Consider the following 25,935-nt stretch of genomic DNA (forward strand, 5'->3'; position numbering starts at 1 on the left):
TTTGTTATTAGAATGGTTTAGTATGGCTTATTTGTAAAAGATAAATTTAGTACTCTATTTATTAGAGTAGATAAATTATAGATAGCAATATTATTTGGTTAAAATTTTCTATCAAAATTTAATTAAAAAAAAAATTGTTGTATTAGTTTACTGCAAAACAATTACGTAAAAAATTGGTTAAAAAAAAACAATCAAGTAAAAAGTTAAAAATATTTGATTTATGGCATAAAAATCTCTAGGCACGGTTCTGGTCTCTGGACGGAGTCCAATGAGTAGAGACTAGAGACCATAGTTGAAGTCTTTATTTGACTTTAAACTATAAACTCAAAAATGGAAACTAATAATTAAAAAGGTTAATTTAAAAAGATTGAGAGAAATCTTGATTCTGTTAGGGTGACAAAAAAAAAAAAGTTAGGTGGTGTGTATATATACTACGGCAGGAATGAATGTGAAACAGAAATAATCAAATCTTTCGTCAATGGAGCCTGATGTGGTGGAGATCGCTCCTCCTCTGTTCCCTTCTGGTTCGAGAACTCGAAAACCTAGAAAGGTTCCATCTTTCTCTCCTTTTTTTTTTTAAGTTTCCCGGAAGTTAAATTGGTTTAAATGTGCTCAATTTTACTGATACGGCTTCGTTGATGCGTGATGATCATCTGTGTTATCTACGAGTGTTTAGGGTTTCGTTTTTTGTTTTAGGGTTTATGTGGGTTTTGGTTACTCATGTTTTGTTTGCTGACGTTTAAGGTTTATGTGGGGTTGTTTTTTTAATTTTAATGTGGGTTTTTGTTTTATCCTTTCCTGATGAATCATTTCTACTGAGTAACAGATTCGTGTAAGGTAGATTTTGGTTATCTCTCCATGCTTTAGGGTTTATGTGGGTTTAGTAACTCTAAAGTTTTGTTTGGTCTGCTCACGTTTACTGTACTTGTACTGATTCTCTTTGCCTTGGACTGATGTGTTTTTGCTTTATCCGGTCCTGATGAATCATACTTGTCGTTTTTGATTGTGCTCTTACAATTTTCTGAGTTGAAACATGTTATACTTGTTTCTCTGTCTTGATTTGCTTTTTGAGTGTAAAATTTTGGTGCTTTGATCTTGTGGTAGGCTGGAATTCCTGAAGTGATCGATGTCGAACAATATGAATTCCGCAATGGCGGCATTGTTAGTAATAACAATGCTAACCTTGTCGATAAGAAGAACAAAGGGAAGGCTGTACAAGACGGCTCCTTTTACGGTCAAAACCCGTTTAGTCATTTTGCTGATGTAGAAGAAGTGGTGATGTCTACTACACAACCTTTGGGGTTCCCGAGTTCTAGCAGTTCGAGATCAAGAAGAAGACATTTTAATCGTGGTGCTTCTGCTAGCTCTTCTCGCCCTAGAGCAGCTGTGGAGGTTGTTCCTTCAGCTCAGGCTAATTTTCTGAGGGACTTTAAAAGATTTGACACTGTTGAGGATTTCTCAGATCATCACTATGCTTCTCAGGGGAATGCTTCAAAGCAGGTGATGGTTTGTTAAATTTTATAAGATTAATGTTTCATTAAATTGTTAATTTGATATTTAGCTGCCTCTTTTTTTTTTTTTTTTGCTATCTTATTAGCACTCAAGGACTTGGGTGAAAAAGATTCAAGCAGACTGGAAGATTCTTGAGAATGATTTGCCAGGTTTGGTGTATATATATTATATACTAATGCACATCATCAATGCTTTCAACATTTCTTGTTATTAAAAAACTTCACTCTTTTTTCTTGTTGCAAACAGAGACAATATCTGTGAGAGCTTGTGAATCAAGAATGGATCTTATGAGAGCTGTAATTGTTGGAGCTGAGGGAACTCCTTACCATGACGGTCTTTTCTTTTTCGAAATTCACTTCCCTAATACTTATCCTTCAGTGCCACCAGTAATGTCCTCAAACAACTACTTTCTCAACATGTCTTCTGTTTTTTTTTTTTTCTTCTTCTTCTGATGATGACTTTTGATTTGTTTGTGGCAGATTGTTCATTACCATTCCGGTGGGCTTAGAATAAACCCTAATCTGTACAACTGTGGTAAAGTATGCTTGAGTCTTCTCGGTACCTGGAATGGTAACGCTAGGGAGAGATGGCTTCCACAGGAGTCCACAGTGTTACAGCTTCTAGTCTCGATCCAAGCACTCATCCTGAATCAGAAACCATACTTCAACGAACCTGCCTACGGGAGGACCAAGGGGACTCGATCAGGCGAGGCTCATTCCAAAGTTTACAGTGAGAACGTCTACATATTGTCGTTGAAGACGATGGTTTACAGCATGAGGAAACCACCAAAGGTAAAAGTTTCATTAGTCAAAAACTTATTTCGCCACTGGATTGTTATGAAAATTGTGTGGATGTAATGAAAATGTGCAGCACTTTGAAGAGTTTGTTCGTAGCCATTACTTTGAGCGGGCTCACGATATAGTGAAAGGGAGCAACGCTTATATAGAAGGAGCTCCTGTTGGTTCTATAGTTAAAGGTGGTGTCCAAGACATTGAAGAAAGTAGTGAGAGTGGGTCCATGAAGTTTAGGACCGAAGTGGCTAGCTTTATGAAGACAGTTGTGGAAGAGTTGGTTAAGTTAGGAGTGAAGGAGCTTGAAGATAAACTGAAACCACCACCTAAAGCAGAGAGTAACTGTAAGAGAAGCAAAACATCGAGGTGAGCCAAGTCCACCATTTATTTTCTTTCATGTTATTTAATCATCTCCAAGTAGAAGGAACTCATCTTCTTATGTACATTTTAAGTTGATGAAGTTTGTTGACTTTTTTTTTATCAGTGTCATATGTGATGTTAGCATTTTGTATTTGATTAATTACTTTTAGATTTTAATTTTATTTATTTTTAAATTTCTGTCAACAGGTTGAGTTTTTATCTTTATTGTTTTGTGTTTGTTGGGTATATGGTGATAACATCAAAGGAATCTCGAATATTGGATGCTGCCTTATCTAACACGGACGGAGTAGAGAAGTCCTGATTTTCTTTTCATTTTTAATCTTTACAATGTGGACAAGTAGTTTATTATTATTTTGTTTAGGTTTTAGTTTTACGTTTATCATTTCTGATTTTTACAAAGTTGGGATATTTCAAATCAAAACACAAGAACCGATGTAGCCGTAGGTATTGGTTTTTGTTGCTATTTCTAAGTATCTGAAACAGTGTTCCAAAAAGGGTAGTATCTGAAACGAAATCTAAGCTAGTATTCAGAACTATAGGTAATTTTACTGTATTTTAAAATAGTTCATGAATTTTTAATATATTCAGATACATTTCTCACTTGTGTAGTTTTTTAAAAAATGGATGATTTTATATATTTTATATTTTGCAAAATTCAATACAAAATCAAATCTAATTTGATCAAAAAGTTTTGAATACTAAAAGAATATGAATATAATACCTACCAAAAATAGTTTTAAAAACTAAAAATAATTTCTAAAAGAAATTATTCTAAATAATTCAACTATTAAGTATTTTTAATTTTTTGTAATTTATAAATATTTTATAGTAATATAAGTTTTTATAAAAAGATAATAATTATGGGAAATCGGCCAGAAAAACACTGAACTTTGCAGGAATTGCCAAAACAAACCTGGACATATTGGCTCACCAAAAAAACACTGAACTTTCTTTGACTTTTTCGGTTTATTAAGGACGTTACGATTGACTTTCCAGATTAGCACACCGTTAACAGGGTTAACAGATAATTACGACGTCGTTAATTTGGGGTGTTAAATCATAAGACGTCGTTTTGTCTCTTTGTCTGATTAAAAAAAATGACTGAAACGACGTAGTTTCATTTAGAAATGTTATTAAAAATATGTGCTTCCATCGGGTATCGAACCTGTGTGCTCGAGTTAAATGGAACGGGATTTTGCCACTGAGCTAGTGGACTTTACAATAGATTGACAAACATCATTCCTTATATTGGCTTTAATCCTAGTTAAATGAATAAAAAAGAAACGTCGTTTTCTCCTCATAAACCCTAAATTCCCAAATAATAAAATCAGAAGCTCCATTGACGAACAGAGCTCGATTCTCTTCCATTTCTTCCTTAAGAAGCTCGATTCTCTTCCATTTCTTCGAGTGTCACACGATGAGTTCGTGTTGTGAGGATTCGTCTGTGAATACGATGGGTATTCGTGGTATCCCAGAGCAATGCGGATGTGGTCGAAGAACTGGGATTTACACATCAAAAACGAAGGAAAATCCAGGAAGAACTTTCTTTAGATGCCCAACGTTTCGAAATGTAAGTGGTTAATTGTTTGTGTTTCTGTAACCTTGTTGTGTTCTGAAATGTAAAGCTTCAATGTCTAGGTAGTGAGAAATTGTCTGAACATAGATTGTGTACATGATTTGTGTCCAGGATCACTTGTACAAATGGGTAGATGAAGCTGTCTACGAAGAGGTTCACGATGCATTGCCTAAAGTTGATTGCTTTGCATCGGATTTGAGGAAGCTCAAAATGGAGATCGACAACCTCAAAAATGTGGAGGAACAGCTGAAAGAAGATGTCAAGAAGGCTAGCAATGAAGTTAAGAAGCTGAATGTGATCATCAAAGTGGGTTTTCTAGTGGCATCAGTTTCATGTATTGTGTTCATCATGAGAAAATAAGCACTAGGAATGGGTTGTCTTTGAAATGAGTTGTCTTTGAATATGTCTTGTGTTTGATTTGTGTGTTTGTGTAATTCTAATGGTTTCAAGACTCTTTATGTTATGGTTAATGTAAGAGTTGTTTACTTCTTGATCATCAACACAACAAAACAGAACAAAATAAGTAAAAGAAAAAGATAACATCACACAACCATCATCATTGTTTAAGAAAACAGCAAAGAGAGAGAGACAACATCACACAACCATCATCATTGTTTAAGAAAACAGCAAAGAGAGAGACAACATCACACAACCATCATCATTGTTTAAGAAAACAGCTAAACAAAAGAAAAAGAAGTACATCATCCATCATACAACAAAACATAAATCCGAGAGAGACAACATCACACAACAAACAAAAGAGTAGTTCTAAGAGAACCATCTTTCCCACGCTCCAGTCTGTGATGCTTGGGTAGATTGAGGAACTTCCCATCGTGATGCTTCAGTTTGTGAGGAGTGAGCTTGGGAAGCTTGTGATGAGTGAGGTTGTGAGGATTGAGCTTGGGAGGTTTGAGCTTGTGACTCTTCAAAATGTAGTCCCTGTATCATCCCAAATGAATTGTCAATAACCTCAAAAAATCTCAGAAACATTACCAATAGCTACAAAACTAAGAACCTTACCTGATACTTCCTTGGTCTGCCTCTTGGTTTCTTAGGTGAACTCGGGACAAAAGCCTTCCGACATGTATTCTTGTAGTGCCCTTCTTCTTTGCAATTAGAGCATGTCATCACCCTGTTCGCACGGCTCAGCTTGGTAGTAGACACTGTCTCATTGGTTCCCTTCTTTCGATCATGGTTTTTAGGCCTACCAGGCTTGCCATTTCGATTAGGTGGTGGAATCACACCTAATCTATTGGTCTGAGGCCACTCTATCATCCCATTTAAAGGACTGATCCCATAACTGTAGGTTTCACGCCACTGGTTTGTTGTGTAGCAAGGAGCAACAAACTCAGAAAGCTTCCTTTTCGCACCAAGGATGACCTTAGCAGCATGGATGCATGGAATACCATTCATTTGCCAGCTTCGACATGCACAAGTCTCCCTCTCCAAACTCACAACATACGTCTGCTCTTGGTCCTCCACCTCAGTCTCTGGCCCAATTGCCCAACGCAGTGTACACTCTTTAGACTTCTCCTCAACCCTGGCTAACTCTTTGTGTGTCTTCTCCGTGAACCTAGTCTTCCTGGCCGTAGCCATCTTAGACCTTAAGTAGTTCCTAGTCATACATTGGCGCCTTATCTCCTCTAACATGTCGAGCAGAGGCTTCTTCCTAGCCTCCCTGATGGTCTTGTTGAAGGACTCACACAAGTTGTTCAGATTATCATTGCAGTTGGAGCCTATCTTGAAGAAAGCTCTAGACCAAGTCTCTGGCTTTGTCTTAACCAGAGATGCATGTGCGCCTGGATCATATCTCTTAAGCTCATCCATGTTGTAGTTGAACATACCAGGAGTGTAGCACCTTGCAATGTACCAGAAGAACTTCTGTAACCTTAGATCTTTTCCACCTTTCCTCCAGTTCTCGTAAATATGGCGACAACACTGCCTATGCTCAGCTTCTGGAAGGAGGTTATGAACTGCCTTCACTAGTCCCTACAGAAACAAAAAAAAAATCAGAAAAATATAAGAATCACAAGAATCACAAAAATATAAGAATCACAAGAATCACAAAAAAGAATCAGACATATATAAGAATCAGAAACTCGTTTACCTTTTGTTTGTCAGACATTACAACAAAGCCTTTCCCAAGTTCCAATCCCAAATCCGCGGCCAAATGCTGCACAAACCAATCCCAGTTTGTATCATTCTCATTCTCTATCATTCTCTATCTCCTCTTCATTCTCATCATCTGAAGACATCGGATCAGGGATTTTATCTTCATCCCAAGCATAATCATCCCCTTCATCTTCATCAACCTCACAGTCATCATTTCTTGCTTCCTCACCAAAATGAAGACCCAAATCTCCGCAGTTTTCTTCTTCGATGCCAGCAATACCATCATCTTCTTCTACATCAACCCTACCATCTTCTAATGCTAACCTACCATCTTCTAATGCTAGCGGTACATCATCACCTATATCTCCAAATTCCTCTTCTTCACTTCGAGGATTCAGCTCTTTTGTCTCCTTCTGTGGACATTCTTCTCTGTCATCAACATCATCAACATCATCATCTCTCGTCTTCGAGTTTCGAGTTGACCCACCAGTAACCTTCTGCTTCTTCATTTGTCTAGGAGACGGAGTAGAACCACCATATGGTGTCCCACGCCTTGTAACCTTCTCCGGAGATGCCACAGGCGACCCATATGGTGTCCCACGCCTCGTAACCTTCTCTGGAGATGCCACCATCGTCTTCGCTTCAACTCTTTTACTCTTCCTCGATCTCCCCGGCGATGACTGACTCACAGAGGCACCGCGTTTTCCACCTTCCTTCGCCGATTTCTTTGGTTCAAAGACACTCCCTTCACCCTTCTTCGACGGCTGAACCACTTCTTCACTCTCATTCTTCTTCGACTGAACCGCTTCTTCGCTCCCGTACTCGAAGTTCCTCATCCCTCCAAAGATCGTTACCGTTTTTCCGTTCCTTGTGAACTTCGTCCTTGCCATCCACAAGAAATCCCCAAATCGATTTGGAATCTGAGAAATTAGGGTTATGCACTTACGCGTTTTGTTTTGTTTTAATTCAGTCATCCACATCTTTTGAACAATAAAAATAAACATGTAGAGTAATCTTCCGAGAAGTCCACTAGCTTAGTGGCAAATAACCCCTTTCCAGAAACACGAGTGCCCGAGTTCGAATCCCACAACCAACATCCTTTTAATTAAATTAAACGACATCGTTTTGAGATTTTGTCTTAACAAAGATTTTGATCAAAACGACGTCATTTCGTTAAACGGCAATAATTAACGGTGAGTTAACACTGTCTTAACTCTCTGTTAACGGTGTGTTAATCTGGAAAGTCAATCGTAATTTTTTTAATATACTGAAAAAGTCAATGATAGTTCAGTGTTTTTTTGGCCAGGCTCGAGTACAGGTTTGTTTTGGTAATTCCTGCAAAGTTCAGTGTTTTTTTGGCCGATTTCCCTAATAATTATAAATATTGTTATGTATTTTATTTTTAAGAGAATTAACCAAAATTATCACATTCCTAAAACTATTTTTCATGTTTATGTTAAACACATTTACTTTTATTTAAAAAAATATAAATATGCATTTATAATTCTTGGATTAATTAATTTATACTTAAGGTTTAGATTTGAAGGATGGAGTTTTGGAATGTAGGATTTAAAGGGTTATGGCCCACTTTGACACTGTACCAATTCAGATTGTACCTCTAGATTCGAATACTTGGTGAAGTAGAAATCGTAACCAAACTAGTGCATGTAATCGATTATTTGTTAGAAATTTGAGATCTCTCAACTTAATAAATCAAATATTAAATGTAAAACTAAAAACGAAAAAATAATAGTTTTAAACTACTTGTCGACATAGTAAAGATAAAAAAAAGGGGTCAGCACTCCTCTGCTCGCCCGTGTTAAGCGAGTCTTCATAACTTGTCTTTGATGCTACCACTAACGACCAACAACAAAATATCCCAATAAACATAGCATACTCAATATAAAACACAACCTGTTGACAGAACAAATAAAAAATAAACATTAAAATCTAAAATTAAATAATCAAATGCTAATTAAAATGTACATTTGATAATTGCATCTCAATTTCTAATAATAAAAAGATTAGTTATCATAAAATTATGGCAAAAAGAAAGACTTTAATTTTACTTCCTAATACTTGAAGGATGATTGAATAACATGAAACAAAATGGTTGACTTGGCTTTACCTCGATGAGTTAGTTTGATTCACAGGTGGTGGTTTCAGTTTGTCTTGAAGCTCCTTGACTCCTAGTTTAACGAATTCATCCACAACTGTCTTCATGAAGACAGCCACATCGGTCCTAAACTTCATGGACCCGCTCTCGCTAGTTCCTTTAACTATGGAACCAACAGGAGCTCCGTCTATATAAGCATTGGCTGCTTTCACTATATCGTGAGCCCGCTCAAAGAAATGGCTACGAACAAACTCTTCAAAGTGCTGCACATTCATCGCAAAGAACAGTGTCAACACAAACCAAGAAAGCTCAAAAGTTTGACTAGATATATTATCACCTTCGGTGGTCTCCTCATGCTGTTAACCATCGTCCTTAACGACAATATGAATACGTTCTCACTGTAACCTTTAGAAAAAGGCTGGCCTAATGGTGTCCACTTGGTCCACACCATGAGCGGTTCGTTGAAATAAGGTTTTTGATTCAAGATAAGTGCTTGGATCGAGACGAGGAGCTGTAACATTGTGGACTCTTGTGGGAGCCAGTTCTCCCTCGTATTTCCGTACCAGGTACCGAGAAGACTCAAGCATACTTTACCACAGCTGTATAGATTAGGGTTGATACTAAGCCCACCGGAATGGTAATGAACCATCTGCCACCAACAAATCAAAGGTCATCATCATCAGAAAAAAAAAACAGAACACATTGAGAAAGTAGTTGGTTGAGGACATTACTGGAGGCACTGAAGGATAGGTATCAGGGAAGTAAATATCGAAAAAGAAAAGACCGTCATGGTAAGGAGTCCCCTCAGCTCCAATAATTACAGCTCTCATAAGATCAATTCTTGATTCACAAGCTCTAGCATATATCATCTCTGTTTGCAAAGAAAGTGTGAAGTTAATAACAAATAGGGGAAGAGAAACGTTGCAAAGCATTGATAAAGTGCATTAGAATATAACACCAAACCTGGCAAACCATTCTCAAGAATCTTCCAATCTGCTTGAATCTTTTTCACCCAAGTCCTTGAGCGCTGATAATATATATATAATAATAATAAAAAAAGAGGCAGCTAAACGTTACAGTATTGTTGAAAAGCAAAGAAACAAGCTCCTGAGATGATAGAATGTAATTCTAACCTGCTTTAAAGAATTCCCATACCCCACAGAAAAATAGTGATGATCTGAGAAATAAGCAACAGTATCAAATCTCTTAAAGTCCCGCAGAAAATTAGCTTGAGCTGCTCCAGGACTAGAACAAGTGTTTCTACTTGGTTTTGAGGTTCTCTTGCTGGCTAAACTCGGGAACCACCAAGGCTGATGAGAAGTAGACATCCCCACCTCTACAGAGTTTAGTATAGACTTCCCTTTGTTCTTCTTATCGACATCGACCACTTCAGGAGTTCCAGCCTACAGCAAGATCGAAGCACCAAACATAAACAAACAAAAATCAATACCACGAATATGATTCACTAGGAACAGATAAAAACAAAACTCATCAAGCCAAAAGCAAAGAGAAACAGTAGAAGCGTTGTAAAACAAAACTCAAGAAGAACCTATAACCCACATAAACCCTATATCAAAACAAAAACCCTAAACAGACATGGATGATCATCGCGCATTAACCACGCCCTAAGAGAACATAAGATCACTTTTTTCCAGGTAAATCAGTAAATTTGAACACTGTCAAAAAGGGTTTAACTGTACTAAAAGTACAGAAAGATGGAACCTTTCTGTCCACGGCGCGCTCCATTGACCAACCCAAAGGAGAAGCGCTTTTTACAAGAGTAATAATATTTCTCTCAATCGCTTTTGTAAAAGTTTATTCTTATTTCACACTTTTAATTGTGAATTTCCTTTTTTTGAGTTAATGGTTTATATTAAAATCATCTCTAACCTATTGCTGTTACTAACTTATTTTTATCTATAATAATGTTTAAAAATTATTTCACTTTATCTCATTACTATTTTTTTTTACTAAAAACAAGTCAACATTTTCTCTGTATATGTACGAGAAAAAGGTCAACAATTTATATTTTCTAACTCTTTGTTTAGAGCAATATTATTATATAAACAATATTGGATCAAACTTTCAATATATTTTAGAGAATTCATATATATATATGTGTGTGTGTTTAGAAAAATAGCAAAAATGCTGATAGATCTCTCTAAAAATTGAAAAGTTTTGACTTGATTGGTTAAATTTATTTTATTTATGTTTTTCTGGTGTAAGATTTCAGATATATTTTTGACTTGAAAATATAATTGTTAAATATTAATTATGTGTTATATGACTCATATATTTATTAATATATGTATCAATACTATTAAAATAGCAACATGACCTAGTGATATAGGTTTGGTCTAATTATTTTAATACAACTATTAAAACATCTTATTAATTATTTAAAAAAAAATACACAAATTATCATAAAGAAAAACATAAATATGAATAAAAATATAAATATGAAAACTAAATTTCTAAAAAAATGTAAAACAAAAAATATACCAATTTTTGAATGGCAGGTTAAATTTTAGTTTATATTATTAAAACAAAAAGTTTTTTTTAAGATGTAATTCTGTTTTGAAAGTATTTACACTCATGTCATTGTGTTAAAATTTAAATTAAAGTTTTTGGAATGTATTTGTATTTTGTAACTTTGAAAGTTATTTTTTAAATAATTATTTATATTTTATATATCTATAAAGGAAAGACATAAGAGTTTTTGTTACTCTAATAAAAATATATTTTTGAAAATGTTCATAGGATAAACATGATTAACGGTATCAATAATAATGTGGAGAAAATGAAATTTATCTTATTATAAAATAATAATCACAATTTTTGATAAATTTTAATAGTAAGTTATTAATATTTTATTGTTGTTCTGATGTATTATTTCAAAATAATGTTTTAATTTCTTTAAAAAACAAAACAAAAACTAAAAAATAGCAAAACCAAAACAAAAACTAAAAAATAGCAAAACCCAAATTGAAAATCAAAATCTAAAAAATCACAACTAAACAAAAGGAAAACCGAAAACAAAAATTTTAAAAATAAAAACCAAAATCTAAAATCCAAAAACTAGAACTAAATACTAGTAAAACAATCATCAGTTCATCACCTAAATGTATTAACATCATAGTTCTTGGTATGTATAAGCAGCATAGTTCTTTTACCAATTATAATTTCAGTACCAAAACTTTGAAGAGTACATAGAATTGTAATTTCAGTATAAAAAAAACATGCTCAATCAAGCTTCACTTGTGAATATATTAAATTAACATCCAATCGTTTCATAGTACTAGGAAAAAAAATGAGTGAGCACCACTCATAAGAAAAACAGAGAGCCAATAGCTAAATCAAATCAAAGGCAACAAAAAGCTTCACTGTTATTTTGTATGCTTGTCTCTCATAGAGAGCACCACTCAGAAGAAAAACAGAGAGCCAATAGCTAAATCAAATCAAAGGCAACAAAAAGCTTCACTGTTATTTTGTATGCTTGTCTCTCATAGAGAGCACCACTCAGAAGAAAAACAGAGAGCCAATAGCTAAATCAAATCAAAGGCAACAAAAAGCTTCACTGTTATTTTGTATGCTCGTCTCTCATAGACTTATCCTGGAACGTTTTGCCACATTGCATGATCTAATGCTTAATCATTCCCACAATTAACCAAATAGATATTGTTTCTCCAAAGAAACTGTAGAAAACGCAGAACACACACAAAATAAGAAAGAGCATCGTCATCTTTGACATCTAAAGCTTAAAACAAAACCCAGAAACAAAATTTGGGAAGACGATAACAGGATATGAACTACTTATAAAACCCAGATTCTTATTTATATAATAAAATACCATTACATAACGCAGTCTCTGCTCCAAAGAGCAACACAATACCAAACACAAACACAAAGACTTTAAAACAAAGAGAAACACACTGCAATAAACCCAATTAGATTCACGCACAAACTCCTTTCTACCAGAAAAAGGAGTAAAACTGCGTTATTGGGACTGTTCCGACATTCAATATAGCATTTTTAACTTAAGCTTAGGGACCCAAAACACATATATAATATAACCCCCAAACCTTTTCTTTCTCAGACAAAGAACATAACATCCTCAAGCTCCTTGTGCAGCTTGAATACTGCTTTTTCCTCCAAACTCAGAGAAGAGAGTACAGTGGCCAGTGGGGGAGGCGCTCCTCGCGGCTGCCTAATGTTCTTCTCCCGTGAACTTGCCTCGTGGTACATCCGTCCTCTAAAGGCGACCATGTCCGCATAATAGACTGGAGGAACGAGAGAGACAGGTTTGGTGCAACGAGTGAAAGTGAAGCACATGTCGAAGATAAGCTTCTGCATCTGATCTGAAGTGAATCCGAGCTCGTCCCAAAGAGCATAATAATGAGTGGGCTTGCTTGTCCCGATGCCTCCATGGTGACTGCAGAGGTAGAAATCGTACTCAAACGGGTGGATGACTTTGGTATCGACCACCGTACCTGAAGGAACATTTCCCTTGTCACTTCCGTCATTGGGTGAGGCAGGGAAGAAACGGGTTTGATGACGTTTCTGTGCCACGATCACAGTTATCTTGGGAAAGTAGTTATTCTTCTCAAAAGTAAGCTTCACATCAAGCAACTCAACATTAAGAACCATGTCAAACTGACCATCACTGACACCATCACGGAAGATGACAATCTTGTTAGGGCGTTTCCTGGTGGCCTGAACATGAGCTTTAACCAGCTCAAGGCACGTATCACCAAATCCTTCAATCTCCTCTTTCCGGTGAGGCTGTGCGATGACTCTAGCTGCGTAACGGTTAGCTTCAGGCCAGTTTAGAGTGCCCACAACAGCAACAATGGAGGGGCTCATCTTATCTCGAGAAGCTGGATGGTTAACATCCGCACCGATGAACATGACCTCATCGTCTCCTTTGAAGAAAGAGAAAGTAGTATCCATCAGCTCAACGTTACTTCCACCAACTTTAGCATTGATCTTGAGGGCGAGATTTGCCCGATACTGGTCACCTCCTCTGTTGGCGGAATTGGTCAAGAAACACTGAGTCACCAGACCAAGTTTGGTCTCGGCTATCCATTTGAGAGTCTTGTAACCATCAACCTTCCCAGACATAGCACACAGAACAAGAGTTGGGCGAGCCCCGCCATGCTTATGATTAGCCTCGTCAATCACTTGTCGAAGCAATTCTTCAAGAGCATTAGCATTAGAAAGCAAATCCATTCTGGCTGATTTGGAAATGATGGGAGCCTCCAGCTGCATCCCAAGTGTCCCACAACGATTGATAAGTAGTTCCACAAAGTCGTTAGCCATCCTCAAGTTGTTGTACTTCTCATAGTGAGTGAAGTCAAGAACAGCCCAATGCTTGACTACTGAACCCCTCGTGACTCCCTTCCTCATAAGGTTCCATTGATTGTTCTGTCTTGGATTAGGTTCCTCACGGACAGGTTTGCCTCTCTCTGCCAACTTCAACGCCGGAGCCTTGAGAACACGACCTTCCACAGGTGTCATCTTTGTATCAACTTTCATTCCAAAGTTGCCAATAATTTCCCCACCGCTAGGACCATCACTTGACTCTATCATCTTCAGTATGTTCTTCTGCCTTTGTTGTGGATTCACTAGTGACAACTTTTTCAACCACAAGGCTGAATCTTTATCCAAGCCTTCCTTTGGGTAAATCTGTCCTTCAACCAAAACGCACAGCTCCATGGGCACCAAGTTTTGCCGTCCGTTTTTACCCAAATCCAAGCACGGAATATTCTTGTGAGCAATGTCTTTCCCATACTTAATCCTGAAATAATCAACAATGGACGTCTTCCTCGGCGGCTCATTCCCCTCTGGATCGATAAGATCGAAACTCTCGTCTTTCGTGGCTCCTCTACTCAGTCCAACTATGGTGAGTTTCTGTTTGTTCTTCCGGTGAGTGACAGTGACTTTCAACCCAGTCAACTCATTTTCCACATCCCGTCTGTTGAACTGGCGCTGCAAATCAGACCAGCCAAAGTACAGCTTCAGATACTCGATGACAGACATGGACTTCCGGAACGCCAACACCGAGTAGTCCAAGCACAAGGACAAACCTTGTGCGGTCGGTTTAAGAGCGTGTCTGTAGCCTTTGGCAGCTGCAACACCGAAACCAAAGTCCTCGTCCCTCTCGGTCCCACGAGTGAAAAAGCTTTTACCAACGGTGATCATACACTTGGAAGGATGCTCCTTCATAACGACATCCATTCCTTGCAATACATCACGAGGGTTGAGAGACGAACCCCCTGTCATGTACTCTTTCAAGTCACGGAGCTTGAGCACGTTCACCTCCTTGATAGTGAACGTATAGCTTCGAGCTCTCGTCCCTTCTTCCGTCTTGGGGAAATCCACCTTATACGAACCAGTAGGCAGTTGAGCAGCGCTGAAGATATTCTTCTGACCATCGTAGGCAGTCATGGCGAGTGGAAACTCGCCGGGATTGTCGGAGAACACCTTTTCCCTGACCATAGAGAGCTCGAACCTTGATATCTTCTTAGTGGGATTCTCTCCTTTGATGTCAACATCATAATGGCGTATGACACTCTCGGGATCAATGTGGACTCGGAAGTGGTTGACAAAGAGGTTAACACGACGCACAGCTACAACACCTCCTTTATCAGGACGTCTTATTGGTACTTTCCTCTCGGAAGAAGCAACTTGAACCTTCTTCTCAGTAGAAGACGAAGAAGAAGCTTGAACTTGTTGTACAGATGGTCTCGGATTCGTCATTACAGGACCTGTCAAAATGAAATTTATTGTTAATCAAAGAAACATTAATCAAAGTTATTGACTAATCATCCAATGTAAATAAATAACGTTCCAGTAATTGATAATTAGAACATTGCTATAAATTAGGTTTTATTGGGGCAATACCACGAGCCGTTTCAGAAACTGTAACGGTTGACGGAGAAGAAACTGGAACCGCCGCCGCATCAGAAGAAACCTGCGGCTTACGACCCCACGCGCCTCTGCCGACGCCTCCTCCTGCCGCAACGGATTGACTCACTTGAGCCTGTGGCGGTTGCTGGACCGCCTGCGTTCGAGTTTGTTGCTGCATCTGCGTCCCACGGCCACCACCTTGACCCGGCGGTGGTCCCCACTGACTCTGGCTTCGGAATTCCTGTTGATTCCGATCGTATCCGCCGCCACTTCCACCGGAACTCTGTCCACCTCGCTGGGAGCCACGGCCACGATCTCCACCGCCACCAGCTCCATAACCACGACCGCGATCTCCGCCGCCGCCAGCTCCGTAACCACGACCGCGATCTCCGCCTCCGCCAGCTCCGTAACCACGGCCGCGATCTCCTCCGCCGGCAGCTCCGTAACCACGACCGCGATCTCCGCCTCCGCCAGCTCCGTAACCACGGCCGCGATCTCCTCCGCCGGCAGCTCCGTAACCACGACCGCCACCACCACTGCTGTCACCACGGGCTCCGCCGCCTCTGCCACGGCCATCACCACCACGACCTCCTCGGTAACCACCTCTCTCCATGCTGATTGGATCTGATCGGGAAAGACTCGGTACGATTAATAGAGGAAACTTTCTTATTCTTATGTGATTTTGCTTTTAACTTGTGGACTGAACCGAATCCGAGAGATGTCTTTATAAAGGAACACAGATAAGTGTGTGTGAGAAGTTTATTAGCTTAGCTCATAAGGAGTAGGACTTCGCGAATGTTCCTCGAAAGAAGTCAAAAAAAGTTAGGGTAGTACAACCGTCTTTAACTTTTCTTATTTTAAAGGAAAAAGTTACAGTCGTTAATTTGTGGTTATATATACTTGGGCCCAAGGAAATAAATTTTGTTCAAAAAAGCCATTTATCAAGTTCAATATAAAAAAATATGAGAATTTAATTAAACTATCAAATTTTTAATACTATTTTCATCTCTATGTTAATCATATTTATTTTTACTTCTAAATTACAACAAAATCATTGTCTCTAATTAATTGAGTGAATTAAGCGAAAATCTTTTAAAAATTTGGAAATTAAGAACCCTTTTTTTTTTTGAAACACAAATGCATTAGTAATGGCTTCCGCCAGAATTTGGTGCAGCATTAATGGCAAGTTCAACAGACAAGTAGAATGAAAATGTCAATATCCAGCATTAACTAAGAACATATCTTTTTTTTTTTTCACAAATTGAAATTTATATATATAAAACGGGCCAAGCCCAATTACATGAATGCAGCCCAAACACCCGGCCCAAACCACATGTAACTCAAAAACAAACCAAACTAAACCAACACCGGTTTACTTCCAACCCTAATAAACCGGACTTTACTCGAACCAAACCAACACCGACACTTCCGAGACACGTGTCTTGCATCCGCCGCCCGAAGTATCCACGCGTCACGCCTGCGACGAATCGACCGTCACCGTTCTGCATCACCGATGCACGCCACGGCCGGAACCCTCGATTCATCGGAGCCGCCTGGTTTTCATTCCAGAGCACGGCGGAGTCTATCCCGTCACCCTCGTGGTCCTCGTCTTACTCCTGCCATGGAAAACTTCATCGGATCTAACTCTAACGCTTCATCCACCGCCGTCGTAATTAGACTCAACCGCTTCATCTTCTTGACCACCGCTTCCTTCCACCGAGAGCTTCAACCAGATACCAAGAGCTCCTCGAGAAGCCAAACCCTACCAACCAACCGGATCGACAACTAATCGAACACACCTAAAACCTTAACTGAACCGCCGTCGCCTATAGAGTCTCGGCGACGCGGAGACTAGAGCCAAACGCCCACCATTGACGGAACGATGCAGCGCCGACGAGCAAAACCGAACGTCCACCGAAAGAGAGGTGCGACGCCGGGAGCAAAACAAACTTTTCTTCTTCACACGCACATAGATCAAACAAGAAAACAGAACAGACGAATAAAACAAACGCCGGGCCGACGGTGACTGAGGAAGCCCCGCCGTCGGCCGGAGAACCAAATCGCTTTTCTTTTCTCTCTCTCTCGAGCTAGTTGACACTTGAGAACCAAAATATAGAAACGGAATTTATTATTTGGCCTTTGAGATATTTGTTTATTACTACTAGAGAATAACTAGGATTGTGTTTATGTTGAATACTTTGGGAGCAACACGAGAAGATGACAAAGGAAAGGAATCTGGGAGACAACTAAGAACCTATCTATAACACAAATTATGTGGAGCTTTTAATTGATCAAGTAGAATGAAAATGTCAAAACTGATCTTATTTGGTTTAATATCATTCACCAATTAGTGGAATAAAATAGCATTTAGGAATAGCAGATCTGTCAAAACACATTTACCAAATAGTGGAACACGGTAGTTTTAGGTATACAACTAAATACACTAAAGACTATGGATAAGGAGTGCAACTACCCATTAATTAAAGAAGACTTTTCAGGATGATCAGAAAAAATTATTATAAATATAGCCAACAAGATTTTTTTTTTTTGTCATCTTATGGATTTATATTAATCTTGAAAATGGGAGTACACTTAAGCAAATAAGATTAAACTAGATTTCTGACCCGTGCGTCCGCACGGGTGATATTTTATTTGTAATAGATAATATTGTGATTTAGTTATAACTTATAGATAGATTATAAATATTTCTAACTTTGTTGGTTGTTTATATCTTGGTTTGATGCTAAAGTAATAAAAAATGATATCTAAATAAATTTGATGATTTTTACTGACACGGACAATTTTTATATTGTATCCGTTTAATAAATAATGATTTTTACTAATGCATTATTTTTTCTAAAAATATACTTATATAGCAAATGTTTTCTTATCTTTTTCAAATTTAAATGTCTCTTTGTTTAATTTATACTGGAAATAAATGAGGAACATACCACACTTAAAAACATAAATCTTAATAACCTTATATTTCAAGTATTACATTTTGATAAATTGATCAGTGATATATTATATAAGTTACTTTTATTTGATCCATATTGTGTATGCCTGAATAGTATATATAAATATTGAGAAATTTTTAGATAGTCATTTTTAAGTTTTTGTCACAAAATAACCTCCCAAAGAGGAAAATGACCAAAAGAGATTTTATTTAAGAATAAATATGCATTTATAACCCTTGGATTAACTAATCTAAGACTTATGGTTTAGAGTTAAGAGGTGTGTTTCAAATATCAAAAATTTAAAAATTAAAATTAAAATTTTGAAACGAAAAATGGCTATTTTTGTCATTTATTTTTAGGGCTATTTTTATGACAAAAACCAAAAACTTAAAAATGGCTATATGAAAGAATTGCCCTATAATATTTGTCTTGGAAAAAAACATTATTACATTTTTGAAAATAAATAGTTATTTTGATCAAAAATAATATGAATTTTTGACAAATTTTGACCAAAAATAAGTTTGGTATTTTTATCTGAGGCTACTAACCTTAATTTTTTCATAATCTTATTGTTTAAATATAGTTGGATAGATAATGTCTATATGAGAAAACTTCACCTTAATATTTTTGAAAACCAAGCTAGTGTTATATATTTATACTATTCGATACTTTATAGTTGAAGGCTTGAAGCATTAGAATATAAAAAAATCAGTTTGGTTCAATATATATATTTAAACAATATATTATAATGGTTGTGTATAGCTAAAATGGTCCTTCACGTGTTGGTTGAAAAATGGTTAACAACTTAACATGTATAGTAAGTAAATCAGAAGTCCATTAGCAAATTAACAAATTTTTAAGTCATAACGTTCGGAGAGGTTTCCATTTTTAATATCCTACTTAATTATGCTAGATTTATGGGAAATTATAGGGCATATAAATTAGAATATTCCTTTTGGAATAGATTTGAATTCCGTAAGTTAATATCGTTAATGCATATCTTTTTTATGGAAACACACAAGATTAGGTTCACTCCGTTTTTGTCTCGAATTTAGAAAAGGTAAGCGGTTCAAATTTAAATCGTACATTTAGTTATTAGGTAAAACAACTGTGTTTTATTCCAGTGGCAATCTTTGTAAATATTAAGAAAAACTAAGGACTAAGTACTTTTTGTACTTCAGTTTTAATAGATTAGATGATCAAAATTTTCATTAAAGAAGCAAATAAGCAATATTTTAAAATTCATTAATCTACACTTAAGCAATATTGCAAAACAAGTATGCCTCCTTCCACCAAACCATTGCTATGCGTGGAGCGTGGTTAGAGCCTTTTTTCACAATGTTTGGTTTCAATTTCTCAATTTGAAGTGTTTTCATAACTAACATATGATCTCTCTATCTTTTATAGGTCTCGGTATTCATGTTTCTTGGAACGTTCAACCTCTCTAGTTTGCTTAGTGAACCAAGAACCATTGCTTTAGGAGAGAGTGATCGAGTATTTGTGGTTCAAGCAGCAAGAAAGCTTCTGCAGGTACTAAAAAATAGCACATTAGGTGACCCTTTCTGAATCTGTAAAACAACAACTAGATCTTGACCCGCCCAACCGGGCGGGTATTTATTTTATGTTTTTAATTTTTAATTTATAAATGATATATTTGTAATATTTAAACATAAATTTAGATTGAAAATTAACATTTGTAGTTATAATAAAAATTAAAAGTTTAAAAAAAATATTTTGATATAAATTTTAAATTCCTAATTAAAATAATATAGAGATTGATCATAATTTTTTCCAATTCCAAAATCTTAGCATTATTAATAAAAAATAAAATAATTTATAAATAAATAAAATATATAAACATATTTGAAATTAAAATAAATTTGTTAAAAAAAATCTTACGCCATTGTTGTTTATTTTTATAGTTTGACCCGTGGCCGTATAAATATTTGCTTTCGCTTCAATTTTTTTCTTTGTTCTAATGATAATATATATATATATATATATATGTAAATTAATATGTATTACATAATTGTTAGTAAAACATTTTAAAACAAAATTTTTATTTATTACTTTAAATAATTATATTATGTGATTTTAATCGTCTATTATATCACAATGTATCATATAAAAATCTAATATTTATAACTAATTGGACTTATACTATAAAAGTGTTATACTAACAATTTATAAATAAAATATTTTATATTTTATTTATATGATATATAAATTGATTTTGATGTGTGATTTTTATTTTATTATTATTATTAATAAATATTGAAAAAATATAATGTTAACAAAAAATCTATAAGGAAATTTATTTTGGTTAAGATTCATTCTATTAAAGAAATCTATTATTTAATTTAGGAAAATACATTTACTTGTTTTGTGTTAAAGATTCTCTAGTAGCTTTATTGAGTTTTTTTTTAATGAAATCCAATAATAATTCAACTTCTAAAATTTGAAAAAAAAGTTAAGAACTTCAAAGGGGTTATACCATTGGACCTTCACAAATTTAATCACATTACAAAGAGTTCTAAACTTCACAAACTACAAATTTTACAACTAAACTAATCATTAGAACCCATTATGGGTTCTAACCAATGGAGGTAGTCTAAGGATGCTTCTAAGGATTTCTAAATTCCAGTTGAATATGTTGAATATCTCATGAACCTAACATCGAACTAACTACCCGAACTTATAACATTGACTAATGTCACTAGGCTCATGTTTAAAAGATTCTAAAAAGGAGCTATGATGTATTTTTAACCTCATAAGATGGAACACTATATAAATATGTTATAAATGAAAAAATATATTATAAAAATATATCTGTTAGTTAAATATTAAAAATATATATTTTACCAAAAATATAGAAAAACATATCAACTTAAATTATGGTTTTTATATACCAACTTAAATTATGATTTTTAACATTAAATTTTAAAATATAATATATGTGATTATTTATATGATGGTATGTATTAAATACTATTAATTTTATGATTACTTATATTATGGTACGTATAAAATACGATTAATTATATGATGACACAAATATGATATGTAATAGTGACTGGAGACGTTCGGGTATCCATTCGAGTTCGGTTCTGGTTTGTTTCGGGTTTTGGGTACTTTTAAATTTTTAAAATTCATTATATACTTTAAATTTCTCAAAATATATAAAAAATTAATATATTATATATAAATTTGAATAACATATGTCAGAATACATAATCTTAACATATAAATTGATTTAGTTTAAATATTTGGATAGAGAATCAGTAATTATTTTTAAGTATTTTTGGTGTTTTGAGTATACTTTAAATATTTTAGAAAAATACTTTTGACTATTTGTACATATTTTCAAGTATTTAAACAACCTAAAAATTACCATATATGTTCTCAATGTTTTTATATATATTGAATCCAAAATAATTAATTTTATAAGTATATAAATCTATTACGGATACATTCGGGTATCCGAAATACTTCGATTCGGATCAGATTTGGTTGCAGTTCTTTAAATACCAATTGAATAATTTAGATATTTAATCAATTTTGGTTCGGATTTGGTACTACATTTTGGATTGGAATAGGTTCGGTTTTTTTGGATTCGAGTTTTTTGTCCAGCCTTAATATTGACATGAAAAATAAATAATAACATATTTTATAAAAAATATACCTGCACGGACGTGCATATCAAAATCTAGTATAAACTTAAAAACAAAGCTAATTAAAATGATATTTACCAGGAAAATAATTAACTTTACGTGTATTAAATAAATTTTAAAACATTTATGGTGGCACTTGCATCCTCCTTCGGCAAATTATATCCGCCATTGCCCTCATGATGGAATGATGGAATCAGTGATAATTCTTTTTTTCTCAAAATTTTCATCATCTGCTCATCCTTTGATGTAGAGAGAATATTTAGATATATCCTAAATATTATTATTATTTATTAATGGGATAATTACTCTTAAAACATTTTAATAGTTATTCTATATTAAATTAGATTAGAGTTTTTTTAAGATTAGTGTTCTATTATAAATAGAAATTCAAGTCTAAAGTTGTATAAGTTTTTATGATGATTAAATAAGAAAATACTTTTATACGATTTTTGTAGCATAAAAATCTTAAAGAACTTTTAATTAAGCACTGAAAAGAATATACTCAAAAACTAAAAACTTCTGAATTTGGTATCTATGGAAAACCATAAATGTTTTTTTTTTTTGAATCTAAGAACCAAACCGAAAAATGAAGTTCAATATGAGTTATCTGGTATCTATGAAAAACCAGAATCATAAAGGAGGTGGAATTATGTTTTTAGCTCAAGAAAAGGATAGAGAAGTTAATAAAGAAATGCCCATTCAAATTGAAGAATCATGTTTTTCACTAATTTTCTTTAGAATTTAGGACCCTAATCTGTCGCCAAAAAAGAAGGACCCTAATCTACAAAAAAAAGACATTACAAAACAGGGTCCAATTTATTTTAATGGTTATACTTACTAAAGAACATTTTAAAAAAATATTTGGACTAGCACTAGGTCCTAACATCCTTTGAGGCGGGCCTGATAACAAGGTTTGGTATGACTCAATCTTATGTTGCCATTCGATGTGGTTGAAATACGTTTTTGTTGATGAGGAATGCTCACCATCTGTTTAATTATAGTGTCTCGCATGTTTGTACGGAGTGTGGTCTAATTCTTTTGTGTATGACCATTTTGTCTCATTGATTGGTAGAAGATGGCTGGTATATTATATTCTGGCCACAGTTTTACCGATGGCTGTGATGGGCGAGGTTTGTGTTTGATCTGCTTTTTGGTGATATCGCCTTAGAGAACTGTTCTAGGGTTGGAGATGATTGGTCTTTGTGACTTTGGACTTTCCGTTTGGGACTAATGTAAAACAACTGGTGGATAAAAATATATACGTTATTTAAAGCAAGAGAATTGCCTTATTTTTTTTTTTTATGAAAAGTAATGTTGGGGGAACTTCTGAATTTTCATAAGAGTAAAACCAAATCAATATTCATGTTATTTCAAGCAAGAGAATTGTCTTGTTATGGCTTCGATTGGTAACCATCGTTTAATCGCAGAATCATGGAAATAATAGTTAAAATGTGGAAAAAATTAATTAAGCTGCTGAAAAATTTAAAATTTGCGGAATGGTGGAATACATATTAATTGATTAAACTATTTTATATGGTAATTAATTTGTTATAAAAAATAACAATAGATAAACTAATTATTACAAAATGTGAAAAAACTAAGACTTATTAAAAACATTTTAGTTTTTATTATAAATATCTAAATTATCTTTCAATATTTTTTAACAATAGATTAACATTTTATAATATAAAAATTATAATAAAACTTTATTTACAACATAATTATTTATCATTAGAAATTTATTGCTATGTATTTTAAATTTTAAGATAGTATTAGTATATAATTTAATAATATAGAAGTGTTAGTTTTGAAAAAAAAAAATTCACCATAATCCACAAAAACTGACTTTTCCACTTAATAAAATTTCTCTTTATATTTTTGTCAGCAAAAACGCAGATCTGCGTTTTTGCGTTTTTTTTTTCATTCCGCAATATTCTGTTGATTGGCAAAATTGTTGCGTAATCGCGTTTCATACGCCATTCCGCCATGGTTACCAATCAAAGCCATATTTTGATGAAAAATTATGAAAGGGAAACTAGCGTTTGGTAGTTTGATGAAAAATAATGGTAAGGAGTGTCAGTGAGAACGTGGTGATTAGATTTCACTGTTAGGATTTGACTGTAAGAAAGCTTCTAACAAGTAAACAATGTCATTGCCGGCCATGTGCACGATTTGTACCAACTAAAGTAAGCTAATAGTGCGTGTGCAAGACGCTAGTGAAACAAACTGTACAATCATATTAACCTACAAATGGGACGAAAATATGCTATACGATAAGGCATGTAACCATATGTTTACGCTTTTTTCACAAATTGACAAGAGAATAATAATGTAAATATATAATATAAAATAAGAATCTCAGGTTCTCCTTTCAGAATGAGTTTGATTGGGATTAATAGGGGATTTACCCAGCATATTATATAACAAGACAATAAAAAACAACACAAAATATATTTTGAAAAAAACAGCCGTTTTAATTCTTTGATCTTCTGAATATGTGAATCCAAACTAGTTATTGTTTGATCTTGTCTGAATTCGGACAGGTGTTTTCAGTTTCCTTTTTACCAAATCTGAAGATGAATTTTTTTTACTTATCCCACAAGATAGAACAATACCTAAATACATCATCAATCATACTTTTCTCTCCATGAATAAACAAGAAAGAAAACCCAAGAGATCCCTAGAGCTATGTCTCCAAGAGCTTGTTTAGGCCATTCATAAGCAAGATCTTCAATTCTCCACTCGAACAAAACCCTCCACGAAGCCATTAACACGTAAAGAATCACAGACCCTCCAGCGAAGAAGCTATGAAACTCTCTGTCCTTCACGAAAGACACCATGAACAATACGAACCCAATGGCAAAGAGAAGCAAACCAGAGAACGACTGAGAAATCTGAATGAGTAGCTCATCATGTGGCGTTGATCCTTTGAGTTTGCTAGCAATCTCGCTTCCTGGTCCGAAGATGGACGCTTTCTCTGTGTAGAACATCATCAGGGTTCCACTTGTTAGAGCTATTACAGAATGGAGTATACAGATTACACGAAAGAGAGACGGGTTGTTCATCGAAGTTGCTGTAGTCATGATGAGAAAGAAACAGAGTTTGTGAATTGTGAGTTAAAAGCGAAAAAGGAAAGCTTTTGTTAACAGGATCTTGCTTGTTTAGGAAGTGAATGAAGGAGGAAGGTATCGACTTGGCTTTTGGGAAGAGAGATGATCTGATTTTGGGATTTGGACTTTCGACAGATTCCATGATTTTAATGTCTTTAATAAGTATATAAAAAGGTTTTATAATAAGGTTCTTGGTTTGATGTGGGTCACTCTTTGAAGAATTTTATTTTCTCTCTTCTAGAAAAGTTAGACAAATTCAAATCCCACGTCCAAACTTATTCTTGATTATATGATTAACTTAAATAAAGAATTATCTTCTCCATGATTTTACCATGATTTTACGATAAATTTTTAACTAGTACTATTATTTAAATTTTACTAGGTGTTTTCCTGCACCATGTGCAGTAATTTTTTTTTTAAAATATTTTCTAACAGATAAACATAAATTATATTTATATCTTTATTAATATTATAAATTTTTTTTTCTTACTAATATTTTAATATAAATTTGATTTAACTGAACATTAAAATTAAGATAAAAACAATTTTGTTTATTTTGAAATATATTTAAGAATGTGCATGTATATATTTAAAATTATAATCTTAGGTAGATTTTTCTATCTATTTATTTTAATTAAATATATTACATAAATATGTAAAATTTCATAATTGTCAAAAATTAAAATTAAACTATATTTATAAAATCTGTAGATATATATATATATAATATAAGAAACTAATGATTTTACGATTTAATTTTGATTTTATGATTTAATTTTTATAATTTTCTAAAAATATGT

General features: G+C 34.6%; 5 protein-coding genes and 1 pseudogene across 6 annotated transcripts; 2 read left to right on the plus strand and 4 right to left on the minus strand.

Moving 5' to 3' along the window:
* Positions 1-356: 356 nt before the first annotated feature.
* LOC108860083 (putative ubiquitin-conjugating enzyme E2 38) lies at positions 357-3,009 on the plus strand. Its single transcript, XM_056986771.1, has 7 exons — positions 357-550; positions 1,105-1,500; positions 1,598-1,661; positions 1,759-1,898; positions 1,992-2,303; positions 2,383-2,669; positions 2,871-3,009. Exons 1-7 carry the CDS (start codon positions 479-481, stop codon positions 2,983-2,985), a joined length of 1,386 nt encoding a protein of 461 aa, XP_056842751.1. The 5' UTR covers positions 357-478; the 3' UTR covers positions 2,986-3,009.
* Positions 3,010-3,866: 857 nt separating this feature from the next.
* On the plus strand, positions 3,867-4,644 carry LOC108860766 (uncharacterized protein At1g43920, Chloroplastic-like; annotated as a pseudogene).
* A 210-nt stretch (positions 4,645-4,854) lies between these two features.
* LOC108859836 (uncharacterized) lies at positions 4,855-6,478 on the minus strand. Its single transcript, XM_056985846.1, has 3 exons — positions 6,368-6,478; positions 5,281-6,249; positions 4,855-5,199 (listed from the first exon to the last, which is right to left on the minus strand). Exons 1-3 carry the CDS (start codon positions 6,476-6,478, stop codon positions 5,029-5,031), a joined length of 1,251 nt encoding a protein of 416 aa, XP_056841826.1. The 3' UTR covers positions 4,855-5,028.
* Positions 6,479-8,033: 1,555 nt separating this feature from the next.
* LOC108860077 (putative ubiquitin-conjugating enzyme E2 38) lies at positions 8,034-10,345 on the minus strand. 2 transcript variants are annotated; one of them, XM_057010158.1, is made up of 8 exons: positions 10,211-10,345; positions 9,753-9,891; positions 9,622-9,665; positions 9,452-9,515; positions 9,220-9,359; positions 8,826-9,137; positions 8,501-8,751; positions 8,034-8,286 (listed from the first exon to the last, which is right to left on the minus strand). In XM_057010158.1, exons 1-8 carry the CDS (start codon positions 10,232-10,234, stop codon positions 8,229-8,231), a joined length of 1,032 nt encoding a protein of 343 aa, XP_056866138.1. In that variant the 5' UTR covers positions 10,235-10,345; the 3' UTR covers positions 8,034-8,228. The 2 variants fall into 2 exon arrangements, with proteins under 2 accessions (XP_056866138.1, XP_018489493.1); XM_018633991.2 differs by having other exon boundaries at positions 8,036-8,286; positions 9,622-9,891.
* A 1,953-nt stretch (positions 10,346-12,298) lies between these two features.
* On the minus strand, positions 12,299-16,129 carry LOC108860977 (protein argonaute 2). Its single transcript, XM_018634812.2, has 2 exons — positions 15,392-16,129; positions 12,299-15,255 (listed from the first exon to the last, which is right to left on the minus strand). The coding sequence occupies exons 1-2, from the start codon at positions 16,008-16,010 to the stop codon at positions 12,581-12,583; spliced, it is 3,294 nt and encodes a 1,097-aa protein (XP_018490314.1). The 5' UTR covers positions 16,011-16,129; the 3' UTR covers positions 12,299-12,580.
* Positions 16,130-24,492: 8,363 nt separating this feature from the next.
* LOC108860252 (uncharacterized) lies at positions 24,493-25,289 on the minus strand. Its single transcript, XM_018634153.2, has one exon. It carries the CDS (start codon positions 25,106-25,108, stop codon positions 24,653-24,655), a length of 456 nt encoding a protein of 151 aa, XP_018489655.1. The 5' UTR covers positions 25,109-25,289; the 3' UTR covers positions 24,493-24,652.
* Positions 25,290-25,935: the final 646 nt, after the last annotated feature.

The sequence above is a fragment of the Raphanus sativus genome, chromosome 5 (assembly GCF_000801105.2).
Source record: "Raphanus sativus cultivar WK10039 chromosome 5, ASM80110v3, whole genome shotgun sequence".
Lineage (NCBI taxonomy): Eukaryota > Viridiplantae > Streptophyta > Magnoliopsida > Brassicales > Brassicaceae > Raphanus > Raphanus sativus.

What these genes read in the sequence shown, in the direction of transcription:
- LOC108860252 (XM_018634153.2), bottom strand. Translation starts at nt 25,108, where the DNA reads ATGACTACAGCAACTTCGATGAACAACCCGTCTCTCTTTCGTGTAATC.
- LOC108859836 (XM_056985846.1), bottom strand. Translation starts at nt 6,478, where the DNA reads ATGATAGAGAATGAGAATGATACAAACTGGGATTGGTTTGTGCAGCAT. An exon ending in TAATGTCTGACAAACAAAAG is followed by an intron (nt 6,250 to 6,367) that starts GTAAACGAGTTT and finishes TTGTTTCTGTAG; the next exon opens with GGACTAGTGAAGGCAGTTCA. An exon ending in GCAGACCAAGGAAGTATCAG is followed by an intron (nt 5,200 to 5,280) that starts GTAAGGTTCTTA and finishes GGGATGATACAG; the next exon opens with GGACTACATTTTGAAGAGTC.
- LOC108860977 (XM_018634812.2), bottom strand. Translation starts at nt 16,010, where the DNA reads ATGGAGAGAGGTGGTTACCGAGGAGGTCGTGGTGGTGATGGCCGTGGC. An exon ending in AGTTTCTGAAACGGCTCGTG is followed by an intron (nt 15,256 to 15,391) that starts GTATTGCCCCAA and finishes TCATTTTGACAG; the next exon opens with GTCCTGTAATGACGAATCCG.
- LOC108860083 (XM_056986771.1), top strand. Translation starts at nt 479, where the DNA reads ATGGAGCCTGATGTGGTGGAGATCGCTCCTCCTCTGTTCCCTTCTGGT. An exon ending in AGGGGAATGCTTCAAAGCAG is followed by an intron (nt 1,501 to 1,597) that starts GTGATGGTTTGT and finishes CTATCTTATTAG; the next exon opens with CACTCAAGGACTTGGGTGAA. An exon ending in TCTTGAGAATGATTTGCCAG is followed by an intron (nt 1,662 to 1,758) that starts GTTTGGTGTATA and finishes TGTTGCAAACAG; the next exon opens with AGACAATATCTGTGAGAGCT.
- LOC108860077 (XM_018633991.2), bottom strand. Translation starts at nt 10,234, where the DNA reads ATGGAGCGCGCCGTGGACAGAAAG. An exon ending in AGCGCGCCGTGGACAGAAAG is followed by an intron (nt 9,892 to 10,210) that starts GTTCCATCTTTC and finishes ATCTTGCTGTAG; the next exon opens with GCTGGAACTCCTGAAGTGGT. An exon ending in TCTTGAGAATGGTTTGCCAG is followed by an intron (nt 9,360 to 9,451) that starts GTTTGGTGTTAT and finishes CTTTGCAAACAG; the next exon opens with AGATGATATATGCTAGAGCT.